A 23,136-nucleotide genomic window follows, 5' to 3' on the forward strand; every position below is an offset into this window, starting at 1 on the left:
CCCAGGAGTTTGAGGTTGCTGTGAGCTAGGCTGACACCACGACACTCTAGCCTGACACTGTCTCAAAAAAAAAAAAAAAAAAAAGCTGCAAAATATTTAGAAGTCATAGTCTCAAAACAAAACATAAAAACCCCCAAAACACTTAACAGCCATTATTCCACCACTGCTTTGTGTACAGAGAAAAGTCAGATGAATGATTGTGTAGTTAGAGGATGCAGTCTTTGTTCCTTTGACAAAGCCATCCACACTGACCAGTTTAGTTAAACTTACACTTATTCTGACACTTTCCATAATTCTGAAGTCCAAAAAGTTTGAAAAACATTAGTCATTCATTTTGCTACAGATATATTAATGTTTTGATTATAGGATGCCTCAGATCCAGCTACTACACCTTTTTAAAATCCAAAAAAATGTGGCCACAAGGACTTTGAAAAAGACTATGTACATATATATATTCCAAATTAACGTGTTACCTGATATTCAGAATCCAGTCTAAAGGAAGAGTCTCTTGCGTGATAGGTATCATTTAAACTACTTCCTCTGCTTCCAGACATCATTCTAGCACTTACAGAGCTGGAGGGTTGAACAGAAATTCTTCTTGGAATCCTTGAAGGTTTAGACTCCATTCTTAAGGTTTTCTGTGAAATGCAAATTTTCATTAATTGCCTTTGGGAAAACATGCAGGCCTTTACTGCTTAATCCTCATTAATCATCAGTTCAAATCAAGAATTAGCCATGCAAATTAACCACATCCCACAATGTAGATTGAGAGACTATCACCACTACCTCTCTTCTACAAGGCAGAGAGATCTAAGGGCAACCTATGGTTTCCTAACTATCCATAAAATGGAGCAAACAAACACAGTAAAAGCAGGATGAGGAGCCTTGAGGTCTGCTTTTTGCAAATCTGGGTCCTTTTCCTTACTCAATTTTGCCTGTATATAAAATAATACATTACTCTTGATTTGCTAGGCATTTTTCTCTATTGTTAGCATTTTCAATGCTTACACCTATTGTGCTATTTGCATACCCCTTAACACAATATGCTCTCACAGGCCTTTATATGTGTCTGGAAAGTCTATACACTTCCCATCCAGTTCCTGATCATTGGTTTAAACACAAACACCTTTCTTTGTGTGCTTCCATTTTGTACATATTTTTATTAACATATCATATTACCCTCCACCATAATTTGTTTACCTTTTAATTTCTCCTTTTCAACAGAGAATTTCTAATTTCTAGGTCAAGATCATTTAAAATATTTTAAAACTGTTCCTGGAATACAACAAGTACAATAAACACAAATTAAAATGTTAAGAAATGAAGTTTATTTGCCTTTATTTACTACTCTTAATTATAACAAAAAAAATAGCAATAACTGATATTTATTATTATATGCCAAGCCTGGGGATAAGGACCTTCTGATTATTAGTTCACTTAATCTCCAAACCAACCCTATGAGGTAGGCACTACATTATCCCCACTTTATAGATAAGAAAACTGGCACTGAAAGAGTAATTTGCACATGATCACACAGCTATACAGTGTTTCCCAGAATGTTTTCAAAGAATGCTTACTATACGATTGGTAAGTCACGTATTTTAAGTAAAAAGGTCAACCCATAAAACTACACATAAAGTATGGTTCTAATTATGTCAAAAAAAAAAAAAAAGACAGAAAGGAAGAAATTTCTAAGGAAATAAACCAAAATGTTAAATTTGGTTTATATAAAAAGTGGAATTGAATGCCTTCCACTTTATGGATTAATAATTTCTAAATTTTCTTCACTAAACATTCCTCAATCTACGTTACAAGGAACCATTAGCTATGCCTAATTTTTAAATATTTGCCCAACATATTTGTGAGATTCATCCATAGTGCTGCGTGCAGTTGTTAAGTGCACTCTAATTTGTTTACATAGCATTCCATTGTATGAATGCACACACAATTTATTTTCCCATTCTACTGTGATTGTACAGTGGATTGTTTTCAGTTTGTGGCTATTACAAATAGTGCTGCCAAGGACATTAATAAATTAAAAAGACTTTTAAATTTTTCTGGGGCAAGGATTTAGAAGCAGGCCTCTGATCGCATCTCTCACACTTAAGTGGAATCACACGGTATTTGTCATTTTGTGATTGGCCTTTTTTTGCTTAGCCTAATGTTCTCTAGTTTCATCTATATTGTAGCATATGTCAGAATCTCCTTCCTTTTTAAGGTTCAATAATACTGCATTGTATGCACAATCATCTCTCTCTTAAGAGCAGGGATACATTGTGAGATATGCGTCATCAGGCTCATTTCATCACTGCGTAAACATCAGAGTGTACTTACACAAACCTAAATAGTATAGCCTACCACACACCTAGCCTATTGCTCCTAGGCTACAAACCTGTAGGGCATGTTACTGTACTGAATACTGGAGGCAACTGTAACACAGTGGAAAATATTTGTATGTCTGAATACATCTACACATAAAAAAGATACAGGCCGGGCACGGTGGCTCACGCCTGTAATCCTAGCACTCTGGGAGGCCGAGGTGGGCGGATCGTTTGAGCTCAGGAGTTCGAGACCAGCCTGAGCAAGAGCGAGACCCCATCTCTACTAAAAATAGAAAGAAATGATATGGACAGCTAAAAATATATATAGAAAAAATTAGCCGGGCATGGTGGTGCATGCCTGTAGTCCCAGCTACTCGGGAGGCTGAGACAGGAGGATTGCTTGAGCTCAGGAGTTTGAGGTTGCTGTGAGCTAGGCTGACGCCACGGCACTCACTCTAGCCTGGGCAACAGAGTGAGACTCTGTCTCAAAAAAAAAAAAAAAAAAAAAAGATACAGTAAAAATACAATATTATAATGCTATGGGACCACCATTGTATATGTGATCCATTATTGACTGGAAACATTGTTATGTGGTGTGCCTGACTATACCTAAGAGTAGTCAAAATCACAGAGACAGAAAGTAGAGTGGTAGTCGCCAGAGGCAGGAGTAGAGGTGGAGAGTTATTATTTAATGCAGTTTCAGTTTTACAAGATGATATGAGTTATGCAAATGGATGGTGGTAATAGCTGAACATTATGAATATATTTAATAGCACTGAATTGTACACTTAAACATGGTTAAGATGGTAAATTCTGGCCGGGCATGGTGGCTCACGCCTGTAATCTTAAGCACTGTGGGAGGCCAAGGCGGGAGGATCACTTAAGCTCAGAAGTTCGAGACCAGCCTGAGCAAGAGCTGAGACCCCGTCTCTATTAAAAATAGAAAGAAATGATCTGGACAGCTAAAAATATATATAGAAAAAAATTAGCCGGGCATGGTGGCACATGCCTGTAGTCCCAACTACTTGGGAGGCAGAGGCAGAAGGACTGCTTAAGCCCAGGAGTTTGAGGTTGCTGTGAGCTAGGCTGACGCCACGGCATTCTAACCAGGGCAAAAGAGCGAGACTCTGTCTCAAAAAAAAAAAAAAGATGGTAAATTTTGTTATGTATATTTTACCACAATAAAAAAAAAATCAGAGGGGGGAGAAAAGGATGATGCATGGGGTTGAAAAATGAGTTGAATTAAAATCTGTTATTTTGAGCAGTAGAACCCCAGATTCCTCCCCAGCTCCATTCCCCCAAAGATAGGATATTTATTCTCTGGAGAATAAAGATCTTATAGGTAATTCTTCACACAGTGCCCCCCATCCCATGTACTATCATCTCTGCAGGGATTCAGGCAGAGGTCAGTATAGGAATAAAAGAAAATCTCATATACTCAATATTAAGACCAAAGACTCTTTTCTTGGTCCTGTCCCTACAATACTTTCAGGAGACTAAAGTATTCTACTATTGGATCCCCAAACAGTATCAGAGGTGAAATCTCCAGATAATCCCATTTGGAATGCTCCCACTTAAAAACCTAGGTTGCTACCTGACCGTTTTACTCCACAGCAAAGTTCACTAGTAGTCACCAAGAGTTCATCAGTTTTTTTAGTGCTTTCCTCTAACAGACAAACATCAAGGATCACTAGGTATCCAAGGAAGGCCACCAATATGAAAGGAAAACCAAGCTAAACAAACAAACAAAAAAAGGAATTTAGAGATGATGCAGGGAGAAGAAAATTTGAGGAAGAGGGGCTAATTTTTATCTTCAAAGGGATCAAATAACATTCATTCATTAAAGAGCTCATGAAAATTCAAAATGTGACACTTTTTAAAATGACATACATTGAAATAAATTCAACATAAGGACTGGGATTAAGCTGAGGAAACCTCCCAGAAAGCAGAATAAAAAGAGAAAATGTAACATGAAAATAAAAGAATTGTCCACAGGGTTATCATTTGACAGGGTTATAGCAAAGGAGAATGAAAATAGAAAATTACCCAAAGAAATAAAGAAACCTTCTGAGAAGTGAAGGACGTAAATATCCACATTGAAAGAATGCAAGAGTACTCAACAGGACCATGAAAAAAGACCAACCTTAAGCACAACATATCATCTTGAAATTTCAGAAAACCAGAAATAAAGGGAAGATCTTGTTAAGTTACCAGTGTTGAAAAATGGGTAATCTACAAATTTAAAGTAATTAGAATGGGTTCTTAACACCAACATTAAACTTTTAGGACAACAAAACTGCCTGTGTAAGGTTGAGAATAGGACACATTCTCACACATTCAAGGTCTAAAACAACCAATCAAAAAAACAAAACACAATCACAGTAAGCTCCAATGAAGAGCATGTCCTAGGAAAATAGAAGCATAAAGCATGAAACAACCATACATGGAACTGAGGAAGCAGTGACAAAGGGAAACTTGAAGATGGCATATAGAAAGCATAGGGAGCAATCAGACTACAACAGGACCTCAGGTAGCAAAAGTTCTAAGAAAAAAAAGTACTACATGGAAACTACATTTCATTGGCATATGGCAGAGATGGCGGTACAACTGGAAAAAACATGCTGAGTATGTAGAAGGGCAATTTAAAAAATTAATTTTTTTAACTTGGGAAAATAGAGCCATTGTTCAAAGAAAGGAGGTATAGTTGTACTCAGGTGTACTCTTTAATATTTTCATAGTCATGATAATGTAAACTTAGACTATAGAATCACTTTTGCCACAAACACATTAAAGGTAGGGTAAGTAATAATGAATAACAAAAAATATATACTAGTGAAAAAAATCATGAAATAACAGTATAAGCATATCATTTAGAAAATGAAGGCAAATAAATCCTAGAAGAAACAGTTAAATAGTTGAGGGTTACTGCCAGTGGAAAGTGGGACTAGGGCTTGGGCAAAGAGTGGGGAAAAGGACTGCTGTTTTCCTTATAAGCAAGATGATCATATTTCCGTTTGCCAACAAGAGCCCCAGTTTATAACCCAGAAATCCTAATTTATGCTCATTACCTCAGAATAATTATTAACAGTGCCTAACGTTGTCTTTTAAAAGTGGTCTGGTTTGGATAATAAAGGACATGGTCACCTAACTTTTCTACCATCAGCTTTTTATAAACTATGTACATATTCGATAAATCCATACAAAATTTATCATTAAAAAGAGGTGAATTTTGAATTGGAAATTTTAAAAAGGCATTCATTAGGAGAAACAATACCAATGATCAAACACCGATGTGCAAAAGCCCGTAAATGATTAAACAATTAAAGACGTTATTTTATTAAGAAGGCTATGAAAACACTAAACAAGAAACTGTGTTTGTGATCTGAGGATTTCAAAAGAGAGACAAAACGCTTTTGGAAAGACGTATGTCAACAGTTGGTTCTATAGCAACAATAATGCTTCTTAATTATATCTCTTGTAGTTTACTTTGTCTATATTTATTCTCAATTCTTAGTTGCAGAATAAAACTAACCTAGTAGGATATCTGCTCAAAACAAACCTCTTGGGAGAAGACAAAGAGGCAGAGTCCTCTGAGAGATATAATTTGACACTGTATGAAACTATTTTTGGCAACTCCTCTACATAAACTGATTGAATTTTGACAATGTAGGTGTTACATGAAAACTTATGTAATTTGGTTGCATAAGTTGTAGGTCAAAAGCAAAAAATATAGTGAAAAGTAAAATGAGCAGTCCTTGAAAAACTTCTACCATACACCTTACAAGGTTCCATGAGGCATCTTTTCAAGCTCATTCATTCAACAAAGTTTTTTTGATACTTATGTGCTAGGTACATTAATTAATACTAAATAAGGGGAGGAGGTGGGAAGATACCCCTGAACATACTGAGATGGTGCCTACAAACAAACTGTAGTCTAGAGGGGAACAAATCACACAAATAACCACATAATTTAAATAGTTATAAATGCTATAAAGGAAAAGGTATAAGCAAGAAAAACGACTAGCAGAAAAAGGGCACTTGAAGCTTAATGCTATTAACCAAGACTTAAAAGTATACAGCACAAAATAAGTTCATATGTGCAATCTTTCCCCAATGGTCAATGTAATAGTAGTCTCTTAGTTTCCTTCTGTCACTATATAGTGCTGCTTAAATTCAGATTTGATTCCAGAGTTGGACTGCCAAGTTCTCTTCCTGTTTGGTGGTAAGATAAAAACTTATCACCATGGCTAGCTTCACCCATATGGATCCTGTGCTTGATTAAAAGCTCTGCTGTTGATATCCTGAAATTCTTCATGATTTTATCTTTGAACTTGTGTTTTATAAATGAAGTCAGGAGAGTGGAACGTGAGCTTGAGCAGAACAGAGATGTGCCTGTCTGTCATGTCATGCAACTCAATTTGCATACAGCACTCATGATTGTTACGCAGCTTCCAAAACACACTTAATTTGTACTTGCTTTGAGCCTCACTGGAGTCCTAGCCATGACAGGACCACTGGAATTCTGTGCTCTTGTTCGTCATCAACACATCTGTTATGACTCAGTGAGGGCAGGCACTGACCTGTGGCAGGCAAGAGGCCACATTTTCCATTCTCCAGAACTGGTTTCAAATGCATAACAAAGGTAATGAGCCACAAAAATCTTATAATCAATATTTGAGATTTTTACTTTATTGAACTTTTCAACTTCTGAGATGAAGTCTCTGGGTGAAGATTTTTTGGAACTGATATAACTGCTAGTTTACCTAGTTTAGCCATTCTTTTAATGTGCTCTCACCTTAAGGCATTTTAATAGTGGTTGACATGAGCAACAAGAGTAGAAAACGGGTTTTCACACTAATTCCACAGTGTATGTAGTCTGTCCATTTCACAAACCTGTGGCTTCCTTAAGCTACTAAAAGAAGTAACTACTTTTTTAATAGGTGATTTCATTCTGCGGGGCTTCCTAGAAAATTCTGAAGAGCACTTTACAGCAAATTTATGTTTTTGGTGGCCTGTTGAACACCACAAAGAATCTTTAGACCAAAAAAAAAAGAAAGAAAAAGCTTTTCCTACCCATAAACAGCATTAAATCTATTCAAATCCATTCTGTGGAAATATCTTGCCTTAAATTTCCTCCTAGCCCAGGCAAAAAGCCAAAAGGAACTGTGTCATTATCTGACATACAAAATTCTGAAATTAATTCTGTGCCTGATGTTATCTGCAAGTTACCAAGACCTCACAGTCACATGTTAAATGCAACTGAAAAAAACATCTCACAACTTTTACTAAGTAATGGCACCATTTCCCAATCAAATTTATGGTTGATTTCCATCACCCTAAAAAGGTAATCCAAATTCTTTGGCCTAGCATCCAGAACTCTAACTTACCTTTTCCATTTAATTTCCTTAAATGAAAATATAATTTCCTTTAAAAATTCTAGCTCCAGTTTATATTTACTTTTGAGACAGGGTCTGGCTCTGTTGACCAGGCTAGAGTGCAGTGGTGTCATTATAGCTCACTGCAACTTCAAACTCCCGGGTTCAACTCATCCTCCTGCCTCAGCCTTCCAAGCAGTTGGGTCAACAGGCACACACCACCACACCAGGCTAATTTTTCTATTTTTTGTAAAGATGGGGTGTCTTGCTCTTGCTCAGGCTGGCCTCAAGGGACGGCCTCCCAACGTGGGGGGATTACAGGTGTGAGCCACCACACCCGGCCTTCAGTTCAGTTTTTAAAAGTTACTAGGCACCTAACAATACTCAGTTTAGTAGGTGCTAAATTCTAGGAAATACTTAAAGGACTTATCTCCTGAAATCGTATTTTAGGCATGGGGGTGGGGAGTGAATAGAATAAATAATATATCGTGAGAGATACTATATAGGTGTAATAGAAGAGATATTCAAAATGCTTCAGAGAGAATCTTCAGTTCTTCACAATGGCAGATTATTCAAACCAATCCTTCCCCTAAAACAATGAAAAATGCTTGATAAAATATAAAAAACTTCTTCTAAAAAGTCTCGAAGAACTGACAAGAGTTACTAGGTCAATAATGAAGGGAAAATGGAAACCCAGAGACAAGAAAGAACAAAAGGCAATTTTTCCCTGAAGGCATTTGTAGATTCCAGCAAATTTAAACTTTCATTTTGCCAGTTCATAGAAGGACACCAAACCTAGTAATCCACTAAGAACTTGGTAGAAGCCAATACAAATCTTTTTGGAGAAATATGCTAAGCTTTAAACCATTTCTACAAATAATTTTTCAAGTATAATGACCAGGGGATAACTAAGTATACACTGAAATAAATAATGCACCACAAACAAGGTCCTTGAGCACAAGATGAGAGAAAATAAGAGTAGCAAAAACTGTCAAGTATTTTAAAAAGATTATAAAACTATGTTCACAATGTTTGCATAAAGAAAAGCTTAAAAAATATGTGCAAGGAACAGAAAACATAAAAAAGGACTTTTGAAAAAATGACTGAACAGAACTTTCAGAACTGAAATATACAACAGCCATAATTAAATATGAACACTACGAGGATGAGAAATCCAAGACTGAAAACATTCTGTAAGATAATTGGCCTAGACGCTTCAAAAAGTCAATATCACAAGGAAAAAACATAGAAGTACTATTCTAGTTTGAGACTAAAGAGACAAAACCAAATGCAATGCATGAAACTTGATTGGATTCTAATTCAAAAAGACAACAACAGTTTGCATATGGCCTGAATTTTACTGATGTCACAATGTCTGCAACTTACTTTTAAATGATTCTGAAATACCAATACGAATTTCAGAAAGTAAATGTATGAGCCTGGTGCAGTGGCTCGTCTGTAATCCCAGCCCTTTGGGAGGTTGAGGCAGGAGGACTGCTTGAGGCCAGGAGTCCAAGACTAGCCTGAGCAACACAGCAAGACCCTATCTCTATAAAAAATTTTTTTTAAATTAGCTGGGCATGGTGACATATGCCTGTGGTCCTAGCTACTGGGGAGGTTGAGGCAGGAGGATCCCTTGGAGCCCAAGAGTTGGAGGCTGCCATGCCCTACGATGGCACCACTGCACTCCAAGCCTGGGTGACAGAGGGAGGCCCTGTCTCAGGAAGAAAAAAAAAAACCAAAAAGCAAATTTGGCAAACTATTAACTATTGAACGTATGCAAGTTTACATAGGTGTTAATACAAATATTCTCCCTTCTTTCTGAATATTTTCATAACAAAACTAGGCAAAGTGTTTCATCTCTGCACAATACAAAGTCACAAGAGAACATCCCTCCCATCTTAACATAACAAAAATAAGCTGGATAATCTATAATCTGGTGGACTTTCTTGAGTTCACCAGAAAGCTCGGGTTTCAAGGCAACGAGATGAAATGAACTGCAAAGGATGACAAGCCTCTTTGCTGGAAGAGATGGAATAAAGGTGGCCACCATAAAAGCTGAGGTAAAACTATCAAAATTTAACTAATTCTTAAATTCCTAAAGGCCAAATATTTGCTAGGGTGACAGTTAAGAAACTCTGGGAGGAAACACAAGGGGAGTCTTTTCCATAGACCTCTACTGAGTGTTCACAAGAAAGAATCAGGGTAGGCAGAAGACCTAAGAGTCTTTTTCTGCAGCATAATCATGCAGGGCCTATGTTTACTAGAAGAGGACAACCTAAAGAAGTCTACCCATGTACCAGACCCTATGTGAGTACAAGGCAGCGATTAGCTGCTGCCAGGTGAGGGTTATGAAACCCAATTTCAGCAAGAACTTGGCACTGATACAGGTAGACGACTGTAGCCACTGGGGAAGGGCCCTGAAACCCATCTGCCCAAAAACCTCCACCAATGCAAGGCAAATGCAAGGCAGAGGTCAGCACACAGCAAGGAAGGGGTACATAGAATCTGCCTGCACTCTAGACTCTAGAAAGAACAGGGAAGGAAAAAAGGCAAAAATGCTGGAGAATCCCTACCTCTGAGGATCAGCGCACATAAAGCCTGCCTAAGACTGGAGTAGGACCAATAGAACAAAAAACCCCCCTCTAACCATAGCTTTCTTCAAATAAGCAATACCAGTCTACTGCTGAGGGAGGTACAACAGAGATATCTCTGTGTTGCAGGGCCTGCAGAAAAGTTGAGGGTGGTACAAGAACACTGAAAGAAACCCTCAAGGGATGGGCATGGAGATTCATGCCTATAATCCCAGCACTCAGGGAGGCCAAGGTGGGAGAATCGCTCAAGCTCCGCAGCTCAAGACCAGCCTGAGCAAGAGTGAGAACCTGTCTCTACCAAAAATAGAAAAAATTAGCCAGGTGTGGTGGCACTCACAGGTTCTGCACGCCCATCCCTGGAGGGTTTCTTTCAATGGTCTCAAAGCTTGCCTTTCCTTGCTGTCACGACATAAAGGTAAACCATGTCTACTCCATGTTGTCACATGTGATGAAAAATAGATTCTTTTTGACAATCGCAAGCATTTGGAACAATGGTTGGATAAAGATGAAGTGCCAAGACACAGTCGAAAATTGAATAAAAAAGCTAATTTTTTTTTTTTTTTGAAACACGGTCTCACTCTGTTGCCAGGGCTAGAGTGCCATGGCGTCAGCCTAGCTTACAGCAACCTCAAACTCCCGGGCTCAAGTGATCCTCCTGCCTCAGCCTCCCAGGCAGCAGGGACTAAAGGCACGCACCACTGTGCCTGGCTAATTTTTTCTATTTTTAGTTGTTTGGCTAATTTTTTCTATTTTTTTTTTTTTTTTTGGTAGAGATGGGGTCTCACTCTTGCTCAGGCTGGTCTTGAACTCCTGAGCTCAAGCGATCCTCCCGCCTCAGCCTCCCAGAGTGCTAGGATTGCAGGCATGAGCCACTGCGCCTGGCCAACAATGTTTGTTTGATGGTCCAGTGCTGGTATTATCCACTACAGCTTCATGAAACCTGGTCAATCCATTACAGCAGGTGTCTACTGCAACCAACTGGATGAAACGATGATGCTTGCAATTAAGCAGCCAACATTGTTCAATAGAGACAAGCCAATCCTCTTGCAAGACAACATCCGACCACAAACAACACTACTCAAGCTACAGAGGCTGTACTTGGAAACTCTGTCATCCACCGTTTTCAGCACACCTTGCACCAACTGACTACCACTTCATCCAGGCTTTGGACCCCTTATTGCAAGGAAAAATATCCAATTGTGAATAAGCTATGGAAAATGTCTTTTGAGATTTCATTGCCACTTACTCTCCAGGCTTCTTTGCTGCTGGCTTAAACAAGCTACCGTTAAGATGGCAAAACTGCGACGACAGTTTAGGCGCATACTTTGATTAACTGTACTGCTTCTTGCTAGAGACGTAATTAGCCACATTTGATTTGAAATCGGACATTTCATATTTTATTTAATGACCAAATACTTTAAAAAAAATCATCAATATGCTATGGGAGCAATAAATGGGGAACCAAAAGTTCCAACAAGATGAGAAAGACTTCAGAGAAGGTAACATTTGAGTTGACCTTTGAAGAAAAACTAGAAAAAAAGAAAGAAGGTATAAAGATGCTAAAGCACATTTAAGAAGAACTGGAAAATCGAAAATTAATGTATGAGGCATGTGATTCAAGCCATGGAAGGTGAGAGAGGAACAGAAAGAACCCCAAAGGTAATAAATGTAGAAAGTAGATTATGAAGGCATTTGTGTCCTCTGCTCAGGAGTATGTACTTTAATAAAGCAACAACTTTGAAGCTCTCTACCACCAGTGGTTTGTACATTATTTTCTTCTCTAAGGACCTCACAAATGATGTTCTGAAAATCAGAGTTTTCAAAGATGAAACAATCAGTACTCCAACAAAACTTTATCTAGTTTTGTCTAGCCTTAATAACAGATTCATATATAACTTGCTGCATTTTTGCAATATTGAAAGTAACTTAATATTTAATTTTTACTGCCTTTGTGTAACCATGGGAAACAAACCACTGCTATAGGCTATAAGCTTAGAAGCTACTAAAGATTTTGAAACAAGGTCAGCCAAAAACAAAAAGTCCCTCATAACTAAATCAGTATTGAGGTCAAGTTACAGGAAAAGACATGTTGGCACCAAGATAAATTAGTGAGGGTCGAAAGTAGTGGTAATGGATAGAAGGCAGATTTAAAACATACCTCTCAAATCAGACAGAATTTACCTAATAACTGGGAGGGAGTGGGAGAGTATTATTTAGAATATTGATGAAGAACAAATGTTTTTACTATTTTTTTCTTTTTCTTGCAGGGGATTGGGAGTGGAGGACAAGGCAGCAAACCAAGGTAAGTTGGTTTTAAAGAATGAGCAGTCTGAAATACCCAGAAGGTCCAGAAAGATGCTAGAAATAAAGTTTTGAAAACGCAGGAGAACAGTGTGGGCTCACAAAAGATTTTCAATCACTTACACTGATCTATTTACTTCTTCCCAGACACATATCCTATCTCCTTGCCTTCTGCTTACACTGTACTTCCTATCTGAGCAGGCTTAGCACTCCCTTTCCTGGCCCCTGACAACTTAGTGTCTCTAATTAGTAGAATTTGGGATATTATGAAAAAGTATTAATAAACCAAAAAACTTCAGACAATATAAAAGTAACACTCAGAGAAAAGGAATTCTACCAATAACCCTACTTAAGAGGAAAACTTACTCTGACCACTACCGTAGCCCACTATGTAGGGCTTGGATTTTTTTTTTTAGTTTACCAAATTTGGAAAGCTGTGAATTCCTAAAAGCAAAGAAATAGCAGTGTTAATGTCCAAAAGTTTTTGATTCTGCTTATGAAGGCTTTTCTTAATATGTATTTTCTTCCATTACTCTACAGATCACTATGTCCCATAACTGCAATAACAGTCTTATTTAGATTATCTGTCAAGTAAACCCAGTAACCAGCCTAATAAAAGGCCCATGGCCCTATCCATATTATCACATGTTACTTCCACACCTAATAGTCTTCCTGTGTATTTTAATGTATTGATTAATAAAAATGTATTTAATATATTAATTAATAAAATTCATTTCCTATTTTTTGCAGAAGAGGAAACTGAATCTAGGCAGCAAATAAATTAAGCATTGCCTAATTTTCTGCGTATCAGCCAATTTCTGACTATTTGAAGAAATACGATAGTTATGAGTTCAAGTTTTGAAGGCTGCCCCTTACTTGGTGTGACTCTAAGGCTTAATCTTTCCAATGCTTAATTTCCTCACCTACAAAATGGTGATAATAGTAGTACCAATTTCACAGGTATATTGTGAGCTTTACTGGCACACAATATTAGCTATTATTAAGCAATACCATCAGTGTTAAGATTTTCATAAAACAGCTTAGTAGAGATTCTACAGGCTTTTTCATTATTTGAAATTTATCTCTAACATACAGTATATTATAAAAAGACTTTTAAAATCATTCAGATTTATGTACAGGATATTCACTGCAGGGTAAAGAAACATATACAAGTTTACTTATATAAGCATATGCATTAAAAAACTGGAAAGAAATAGCCTTTTTTAACATTTTACTGTTCTATGGGTCGTAGCATTATTAGTGTGTTTTGTTTTTCTTCTTTAAACTTAGTTTTCCAAAATTTCTTTAATGTACTTGGTCTTACTTTGCTAATTAAGGGCAAAAATTATTTACAAAAGAAAAAGACACTTTTTTGTAACTTGTATCACAATAAAATCTATAAAGAAGTCTTAAGGAGAATAATTCCCTTTATAAATTGCTGGTTTAGTCTTAGCAGCTGCACATGACAAAGATAGTAGTAAATAAAAAAGTACTGTTCCAGTAAAAGCTAAATCAAAGACAAAGTTAAAATCACTTCACAAAATGGAGTTTAGATTACCTGAGTATAACTTAAATTCTTTTACTATGAAAATTTTCAAGCATACACAAAAGTAGAGACCAAATTGAACTTTCATGTATCAATTAACAGTCTTCAATAACATTTGACCAACGTTGTCTATTTTACCACCACCTGTATTATTTTGAAGCAATCCCAATCACGACATTTTTAAGGATACCTATTCTTAAAATTCTATACAACCTATGGTAAATTATAAAATATGGCTACAAATGTCTGACATCCTACTATGCAACGCCCTCTGCAATGCAATGTTCCTGGTCCACCCAAGACAAGGTAGTCTTCTTTCCCCACCCTGCAAATGCAGGTTAGCCTGGTAAGCCTTAATTTGACTAAAAGGCATTCTAAGTGACATTATATGATTTGCAAGGTTGCAAGAGATCTTATAGGGGTCCGTTTTCACTTTCTTGGAATGCTGTCCTCAGACCTCCATGTCATAAATGATCATATGGAGCAAGGCCTAGATGTCAACCAGCACTTCTCTGACACCACCCTGGAACTTCCAGCCTGGGAAATTCACCAGCTAAATGCTAATACAGTGAACCCAAGAATAAACAAACAAGTAGGACTGCTCAAAAGGCACACAAAACTGTAAAAAACAGTAAAAAGTTGTTTTAATCCTCTAGGTTTTGAGGTGGTTATACAGCTTCCTAACTTATTCTTTTACTTTCCTGCTGTTACTATTATCTTATGCCCCAGTCTCTATGAAAATGTAATTCTAACTGGGTCTAACTTGCAATCTGTCTTAAATACTAACGGGGGATTGTAGTTACTGAATTGTCAAAAACATATTAACATATGGCATAAAGGCTGGAGTAATCACACAAAATACCAATGTAGCTTTTCAATAGCCAAAAATTTTCCAGAAATACATAGTTATAATTCCATTATTTACCTGTACTTTGTATACCCTTTTATTTAAAATAACTGCTTCTGGGGAAAAATTCTTTTTTTCTTAATGGGAAATCCTAGTGTTTTCTTGATCCTAGTGAACATGGAGACACAGAAGCTAAGGGTGGTCAAATGAAGGAAGCACTTTGAAGCAGAGAACTTTTGGGGCCTTTAAAAAAAAAAAAATCTCTTGATTTTTTTAGTTGACAAATATTTGAAACACAAAGATATACTCAAGTCTTGAAAAACAAAAACTAGAAAAAAGTTTAACATTTCCACAAGAAAATATAACTTTGATGTTAAGTCTACACTAGAGCACTTTAAAGGATAAGCTGTTCTTCTTCAATGACTCTTTGTCTTTAATCTGTAAGTATCAAGTTTTCGATCTTCTTTCAGTAAGGAGAAACCATTTTAGAGTTCTTTCTGGAAAGTGAGAAACACATTATGGTAAAGTGAAATGATCATGGCCGGGCGCGGTGGCTCACGCCTGTAATCCTAGCACTCTGGGAGGCCGAGGCGGGTGGATTGCTCAAGGTCAGGAGTTCGAGACCAGCCTGAGCGAGACCCCGTCTCTACTAAAAATAGAAAGACATTATATGGACAACTAAAAATCTATATAGAAAAAATTAGCCGGGCATAGTGGCGCATGCCTGTAGTCCCAGCTACTCGGGAGGCTGAGGCAGTAGGATCGCTTAAGCCGAGGAGTCTGAGGTTGCTGTGAGCTAAGCAGACGCCACGGCACTCACTCTAGCCTGGGCAATAAAGTGAGACTCTGTCTCAACAAAAAAAAAAAAAAAAAAAAGTGAAATGATCATGATGGGAAGATGATAACTAGCTTTTAAGGTTCAAAACTTGCCCTCTTTAAATCTGTCGACAAAAATGGGCGTAGAGCGGTAGGTGATTTTAAAAACCAGATGTTCAGCTTAGCTCGCCTAACCGGTAGAGTCACAGAAATATATTTGAGAGCAGGTTATGCCAGCTTTGACCATGTAAGTTCGTGTCAGAGTAGAAAAGTCAAAAATTAAGATCAATGAAAACTAAACCCCAGACAACTCTCAAATTATAAAGTAATTTTATTCCCTTCCCAATCTCTTTTGAGTTCACCCTATGATTAGCAAATACTGCACTGCAAAGAAAGAATTTTTGTAAAATAATGATTTGTGAGATGATAACTTATTTCGCTGTAATAGAATTCTGTGGTGAATCCAAGTAATCTTAGTAGGAATTCAAAATTTGATTCCTTTTACATTGTAATCAATCTAATGTGATCAGTTGCTGACCCAGTTATTTAAGAATTAAAAGGTTCATTAGTTAAGTTCAATTTGTTGGTTAAAAATGAAGTCTGATGCAAGTCTGTGCATTTCATTCGTGCAAGTTCCACTGTTCTTTAGTACTGGCACTTAATTATCTATGGTAACAGAAGAATGTATCAGCAAAGATAATCTAAAAATCATTTTTATTTGCCTTAGGGACACAATAGGTCTCCACTCCACAGCACAGAGCACTAATTTTCTAATGCAGTACAGAATGTCTTTCATGTCAGGCTCTAACCCCCTATTCAATTCATATTTCAGTTATGGGGAACAAACTATCAATTCCTAAAACCAACCATGATATCACCACTTTGTAGATTCCTTATCAAAGTCCTAGTGACCATCTCAGTTTAAGCAATACTTCCTGTAATGCTCCCACAGTACTATTACACAGTTACATTAAGATAGTAATGGTGTTGTTTATACATTAGTGTGATGACTAAATTGTGAGTTGTAGAGGGCAGACGCCACGTCAAGCTCATTCTTGTAATGTGAAGCCCTAATCTAGCACTACAACAAATTAAAAATCACCAGTCCTGGCATTATCTCACACCTATAATCCCAGCACTTTGGGAGGCCAAGGCAGGAGGACTGCTTGAGGCCAGGAGTTCAAGACCAGCCTGAGCAACACAGTGAGACCTCATCTCTCAAAAAAAAAAAAAAAAAAAAAGTATTTTAAACTAGCCAGGCGTGGTGGCATGTAGCCCCAGCTACTCAGGAGGCTGAGGTGGGGGATCACTTGAGCCCAGGAGTTCGAGGCTGCAGTGATCTATGATTTATCCTGCCACTGCACTTTGGCCTGAGTGACAGAGCAAGACTATCTCAAAAAAACAAACCAACAAACAAAAACAAAAAAAATCTTACGTTGATAGCTTTTACACTATAAAATTTTCCTAACATAAAATATTAAAATATAGGCAATTCATGAACATATACTAGCAAAAAGGGTTGTGTGAGATGGACATGGAGCTGATTAAAAATTGGCCACATGAGAGTCATGGATGACTTTTATGTCCAAGTCAATTATTTGACATTTTTATGCCTGTATGTAGAATATATCGGCGCACTTTTGTGCTTTACGTGGGAAAATAAGCCCTCCTACCAGTGTGGCCGAAAAAAGAAATCATTTGTACATAAATAACTAGAAATTCTTATTCAATACACCTGACCCAGCAGGCAACTGGAAAAAAAAAATACCCCAAGACTATGCAAACTGACTATGCTTCCTTTATGATGTAACTTGGAGCAAAAGAAGAGCTGTAAAAAGCTTTTATCTATAAAACATACGTAATATAGAACTTACATAAATACATATCAATGTGTGTGTGTGTGAAGCAGTCAGGATTCTGTGGAGGACATATTATTGGCAAAGTAAATTCTTAAGGTTTTTCTGATCAGAATGCTTCGATATAAACAATTGGACTTTAACCATCAACTTCAATTGTTTATATTCATTAAAAATGTACACTGCAAGTATTATTTTGAACAAGGGTTTGGGGAAAAAAAGTACCATGTTTCCCAGCGTGTTGACTGCTTCACACAGTACCTCATCTAACTTAATCCTCACTTCAACTCTAGGAATTAACTGCTATGTTCCTGAGGAAAGCTGAAGAGGTAAAATAATTATGGCAAAAATCAAGACTCAAACCCAGATCTTCTGCTTCTGGCACTACTGCCTCATGCACCACTGCTGTTTCATAAAATGCTGTAGCGTTATTATATGAAATACCGACTCCATTTTTGAAAATTTTTTTTACCTCAAGGAGAAATCTAGTTACACTATGTCTCGCCTTCCTAACAGTATGCTGTTTTGATTTTTAAGTCAAAAATTCATCTTCAACCCTACCTCTTGGCTTCGGACAGAAAAGGGGAAGTAGGAGGAAGGAACGGGAGATTTATAATAATGAATAAGAGAAATGCCTTAAAAGGCCTACAAAATCGGAAAAAATCTTACTAAATTCAATTTTACTTGGCACATTTACTCTTAATAGTACCAAGTGACATCAGTGGTGACGAATTTATTACCCAGAGATTTTCCCCATATATATTTACTTTTGTAAACAGGAAAAAGTATTAACTGTAGTATTTTTTGGTGTGTGTACACATTCATCTTCACTACGCAGTTTCATCAAAATGAGGGCGTATTCTACTACTGGCGCCTTCCATGTTTTTACTTCTTAAGCCAACAGGTCCTTCTTTATATACACATAATCACCTATTTCAATTTAAAAAACACAACATTTACCAAAACACAATAAGAATCCCCAAAGTGTCACGATATTCAAGAACTGGAGCTATCAATGAGCAAGGGGCTAAATCTAAGGGGCTGACAAAGTCACTTCCATTCGAGGCTGGGGCGGCCCAGCCCTAACCCTGCCCGCCTTCGACACCGCGATCACCAAATACCTCACTCGCGACACCCCCGGGCCACGGGGCTCCAGAAGATCCTCCAGAACCTAGTCCAAGGGGAGGCCGCGCCAGGCCAAAGCAGGGCTCAAGCCCCTCGCCCACCACACGGCCATAAAACGCACAATCTGACCCCTCCACCCGTCACAAACTCCACCACGGGACGAAAGGCCACCAACAGAGAAGGCCTGTGCCCAGTCCCCGCGTCGTACCAGCGGTCCCGGACCAAGCTCCCCTACCCTAATCCAGCGAGGAAGCGGCCTTCGCGCCCCCGGGCCTACGCTTCGTTTCTTCCCCTCCCCCACCGCGGCCTTGTCTCGAACCAGTTCCCCGGGAGGTAGAAGCCCAGGCCCCGCGGTTTATTACCCCTGCTCCCGAGCTGGCACTGGACTGGGCGCGTCCCGCTTGCAGCAACCACACCACTGCCTTCCTCCTTGGAGTTCTAGGCCTGTGACTGAGGAAAAGAAGTCCGCAGCTAAGCACAATGGCGCCCGCCCCTCTGCCGGATCCGGCGCAGAACCAGCCGCCACCGTTAAGCGCCCCTCCCTTCTCCTCCTCCCCCACTTCGCGGACTTCCCGGCATCTCGCGAGAGTGGCGGCGCTGCGGGAATCCGAGAGCTGCGGGAGGGCTCGACGTACCCCACCGCGGGGTGGTGCTCTGACTGCGGCAACCGTTGAAGAGCTGCCCCCGGGGAGTCAGCGAGGCGCCACTGGTAAGCGGCAGCGGCAGATCGGCCCAAGTGCTGGTGGCTGGGCTGGCGAGTGTGCGGGCGCTGGGTGCTGGGCGCTGGAGGCCCAGCGCTGGTTGGCCGTCCTCGCTCGACTGGCGAGGGTCTCTGAGCCAGCCCCTTCGCTCCCTGGTGCCCGGGTCCCCGCCCACAGGTTCTTGCCCCCTTGGGCAAACCTGCAGGGCCCACTGCTAGAAATGCCGCCCAGCTCGGTTTTTGTTTTGTTTTGTTTTGTTTTTTGTTTTGTTTTGGTTTTTTTGGCGCTTGGTAAGTGGCGCAGTGAATGTTCATTGAATTGAATCAAGCACTGCCTTTTCCGACCTCCCCTCCTCCCCGCTTGTCTCCCTGCCCGCCCTATTAAGCCCTTCTCCTTAAGGGTTGGAGTGGATTTTCCAACCTTGTAATTTCCTGTAGTAATTAAGTCTTCGTGGTGGGTTACTTTTACAATCGTGTCTTCCAAAATCGTGACGTTAACCCTTGATAACGTAGCTATAGATTTTGCAGTAAAAAATTCACCTATTTAGAAAGCGAGGAAAATTGTGAGGTATAATGGTCTGATGATATTAGACAAAACTTTCAAAGAACTGTAAATGTGGTAAACTAAGATGTAAATGAGTACTAATAAATAAAAGTGAGTACGTTAGAGAAAAACGCCACAATTTGCCCAGATTTAGATAAGTGGATTTTGAATAATGTATCAAATAAAAGTTCATTAACGGTAAAGATCAGTTACTGAAACTTGGAAGTACGCTGAAGGCACTTGATTTTTTTAAATGACCTATTTTGTTGTTATTAAAAACAATCCATTGGATCCAAATGATTCTGATAACTGAAATATGGTATTTACATGTAATTGTCATTTCATCTGAAGGGAATGGAGTATCAATCACTATCATCTTTATTTTATTGTGTCTTGGAGACTAACAGATTGTCCATGATTCCGTATGATAAATTGTAAAATACTGTAAATTTTAAAGATTTAAAGTTTGATTATTATTTAAAGTTAGCACATAAATACCAATCTAACTTTTAGGATATTCATTGAAGATTAAGCGTCTGATATGGGATAAAGTGAGCAGGGGTTACTTTTGAGGAAATTAATTTGCTCTTTAAAGAAAAATAATTTTTTTCCAGCCTGTTTGAGTGCTGTGTAGCATTGTGATTATATACATATGCACCCTGAAGAACCGGACTGTATTAGTATGGGTTCAAATCCCGGCCCTGCCTCTTACTACCTTTGTTATCTTGAGCAATTCCTTAACCTTGTTAAGCCTAGGTTTCCTGTAAAATGGGGTTAATAACAATACCTGTACCCCATAAGGTTATTGGAAGGATTAAAGGAGATAATGCATCAATTCTTAGAACATAGTAAGCATTCCATAATTGTTAGGTATTACATTCTGTGTCTGAACCACCACTAATATTCTTTCTTTCTGGGGCTTAATATTACATAGGTCCCTTAAACATCTTCTCAAGTTTATTCTACCTTAAGAGGAATGACTGCACCATTTTCCTGAGCTATGGCAGTCAGACCTGGTAGTGGTAACTTCTCTACAGAACCCCCAAATCTGGCAAGGATGGTACAGATTTTGGCAGATTATGGCTTCATCCCCACCCAGCACTGATGGTATTATCAGAGGTGAGTATGGCACCAATTTCCTATGCTAAACAGATCTTGCAGATTCTAGTTTTTTATTGATGCTAGTAAATAGGTAAAGACCACTGATAAATATGTTTTTATTTTTAAGATTGGGTGGTTGTGTTTTTATTTAATGTAGTCTCTCTGATTTCAGTCTCCAGGTAATTATCATTATCAAAAAAATTAATGAAATTTTGCTGTTAAAGACATTTTGCTAGGAATTTACTGGGATACAAATAGGTATAATAGTGACCATATTTTCTGAACTAAAAATCAGGACAAAATGATTTGACAAACAAATATTTGAAATCAGAATTGTTCCAAGCATGGTTGCCTCTTATCCACAGAATGTCCCCATTTGACCTTCCTTTGCTAAACTTTATATTCTCTGTGACTGACTCTGACACACCTTTCAGTATCTCAATATGTTCACCACTTGCCCACACCACTCGCCTTTATTTTCAGTTTTGAACTTGGCTTCTTCTCTAAGTTAGGGTCTTATTGACTATTATTAATTTTCCCTCTTCTACTTTATAAACTTGTCTGTCATTTAGCTATGCTCGTACTGCCCTTTACTCTTATGTATTTTTTTCATCCCCCTGATAGCTTAGAATTCTTTCATATATTGAATTTCATATATTAGAATTCTCTTTCATATATTGAATTTCAGAGTTCCTGTTTTCTATTCTTTTTATCATCCTCAACCTAACCTGCTAAGCAGCCTATGGCAGGGGCAATGGTATAGATAGTCTTTATTTTGCATAAATGGTGTGGCATTGAAAAGGTATGATAATATTTAATATTTGCTTTTGGCAAATCATGTAATTTTCTTATTGATACATAAAATTTGTACATATTTATGGGGTACATGTGATATTTTGTTGCATCCATAGAACATAATGATCAAGTCAGAGTATTTAAAATATTTCTCACCCAGAGACTTTATAATTTTTATGTTTGTGAACATTATAAGTCCTGTTTTCTAGCTATTTTGAAATATACAATACATTGTTATATCTACTATCTCTACTATCAAACATTAGAACTTACTTCTTCTATCTAACTGTATATTTATGCCCATTAACCAACCTCTCTTCATTCCCCCCTACCCGTTTCCCAGCCTCTGTTAACTATCATTTTACTCTTTACCTCCATGAGATCAACATTTTAGCTCCCATATATGAGTAAGAACATGTGCCATTTTGTCTATGTCTGGCTTATTTCACTTAATGTACTCCAGTTCTATCCATGTTGCTGCAAATGGCAGAATTTCGTTCTTTTTTATGCTGAATAATATTTCATTGTGTATATATAGCAAATTTCGTTATCCATTCATCCACTGATGGACACCTAAGTTGATCCCATATCTTTGCTGTTGTGAATAGTGCTCTGATAAACACGAGGGTGCAGATATCCCTTTGATATACTGATTTCCTTTCCTTCGGATAAATACCCACTAGGGGGATTGCTGGATCAGTTCTATTTTTAGTTTTTTAAGAAACCTCCATACTGTTTTCCATAATGGCTGTAATTAATTCACATTCCCACCAACAGTGTATAAGAGTTCTTTTACTCTGCATCCTCACCAGCATCTGTTATTTTTTTTTTCTTTTTGATAATAGCTATTCTAACTTGGGTAAGGTGATATCTCATTGTGGTTTTGATTTGCATTTCCCTGATGATTAGTGATGTTGAGCATTTTTTCATATATCTTTTAGCCATTTGTATATTTATATGTCTTCTTTTGAGAAATGTCTATTCAAGTCCTTTGCCTTTCCTCACTTTTTTTTTTTTTTTTTTTTTTTTAAGATAGTCTTAGGCCGGGTGTGGTGGCTCACGCCTGTAATCCTAGCACTCTGGGAGGCCGAGGCTGGCGGATCATTTGAGCTCAGGAGTTCGAAACCAGCCTGAGCAAGAGCGAGACCCCCTTTCTAATAAAAAATAAAAAATTTCTAATAAAAAATAAAAAAAAGAAATTAGCTGGACAACTAA

The 23,136-nt window shown here is 38.1% G+C and overlaps 1 protein-coding gene across 20 annotated transcripts in view; it reads right to left on the minus strand.

Annotated features, from left to right (window-relative positions):
• MARCHF7 (membrane associated ring-CH-type finger 7) overlaps positions 1 to 19,298 on the minus strand; it is a 52,561-nt gene extending 33,263 nt beyond the window's left edge. For 8 of the 20 annotated variants that reach the window (XR_011236401.1, XR_011236383.1, XR_011236382.1 and 5 more), the window contains exons 1-2: positions 19,144 to 19,298; positions 474 to 638 (exon numbers count right to left, since the gene is read on the minus strand). Coding sequence is in view for 10 of the 20 variants with exons in the window: in XM_069495823.1 (XP_069351924.1) it covers positions 474 to 626 (153 nt within the window). In the remaining 10 variants the exon portion in view is untranslated. Of the gene's footprint in view, positions 1 to 473; positions 639 to 19,016 lie in introns of all 20 variants that reach the window. The other 12 variants (XR_011236384.1, XM_069496408.1, XM_069496074.1 and 9 more) reach the window with 5 other exon arrangements.
• Between the last annotated feature and the right edge of the window lie 3,838 nt (positions 19,299 to 23,136).

Source organism: Eulemur rufifrons, chromosome 1 (genome assembly GCF_041146395.1).
Source record: "Eulemur rufifrons isolate Redbay chromosome 1, OSU_ERuf_1, whole genome shotgun sequence".
Lineage (NCBI taxonomy): Eukaryota > Metazoa > Chordata > Mammalia > Primates > Lemuridae > Eulemur > Eulemur rufifrons.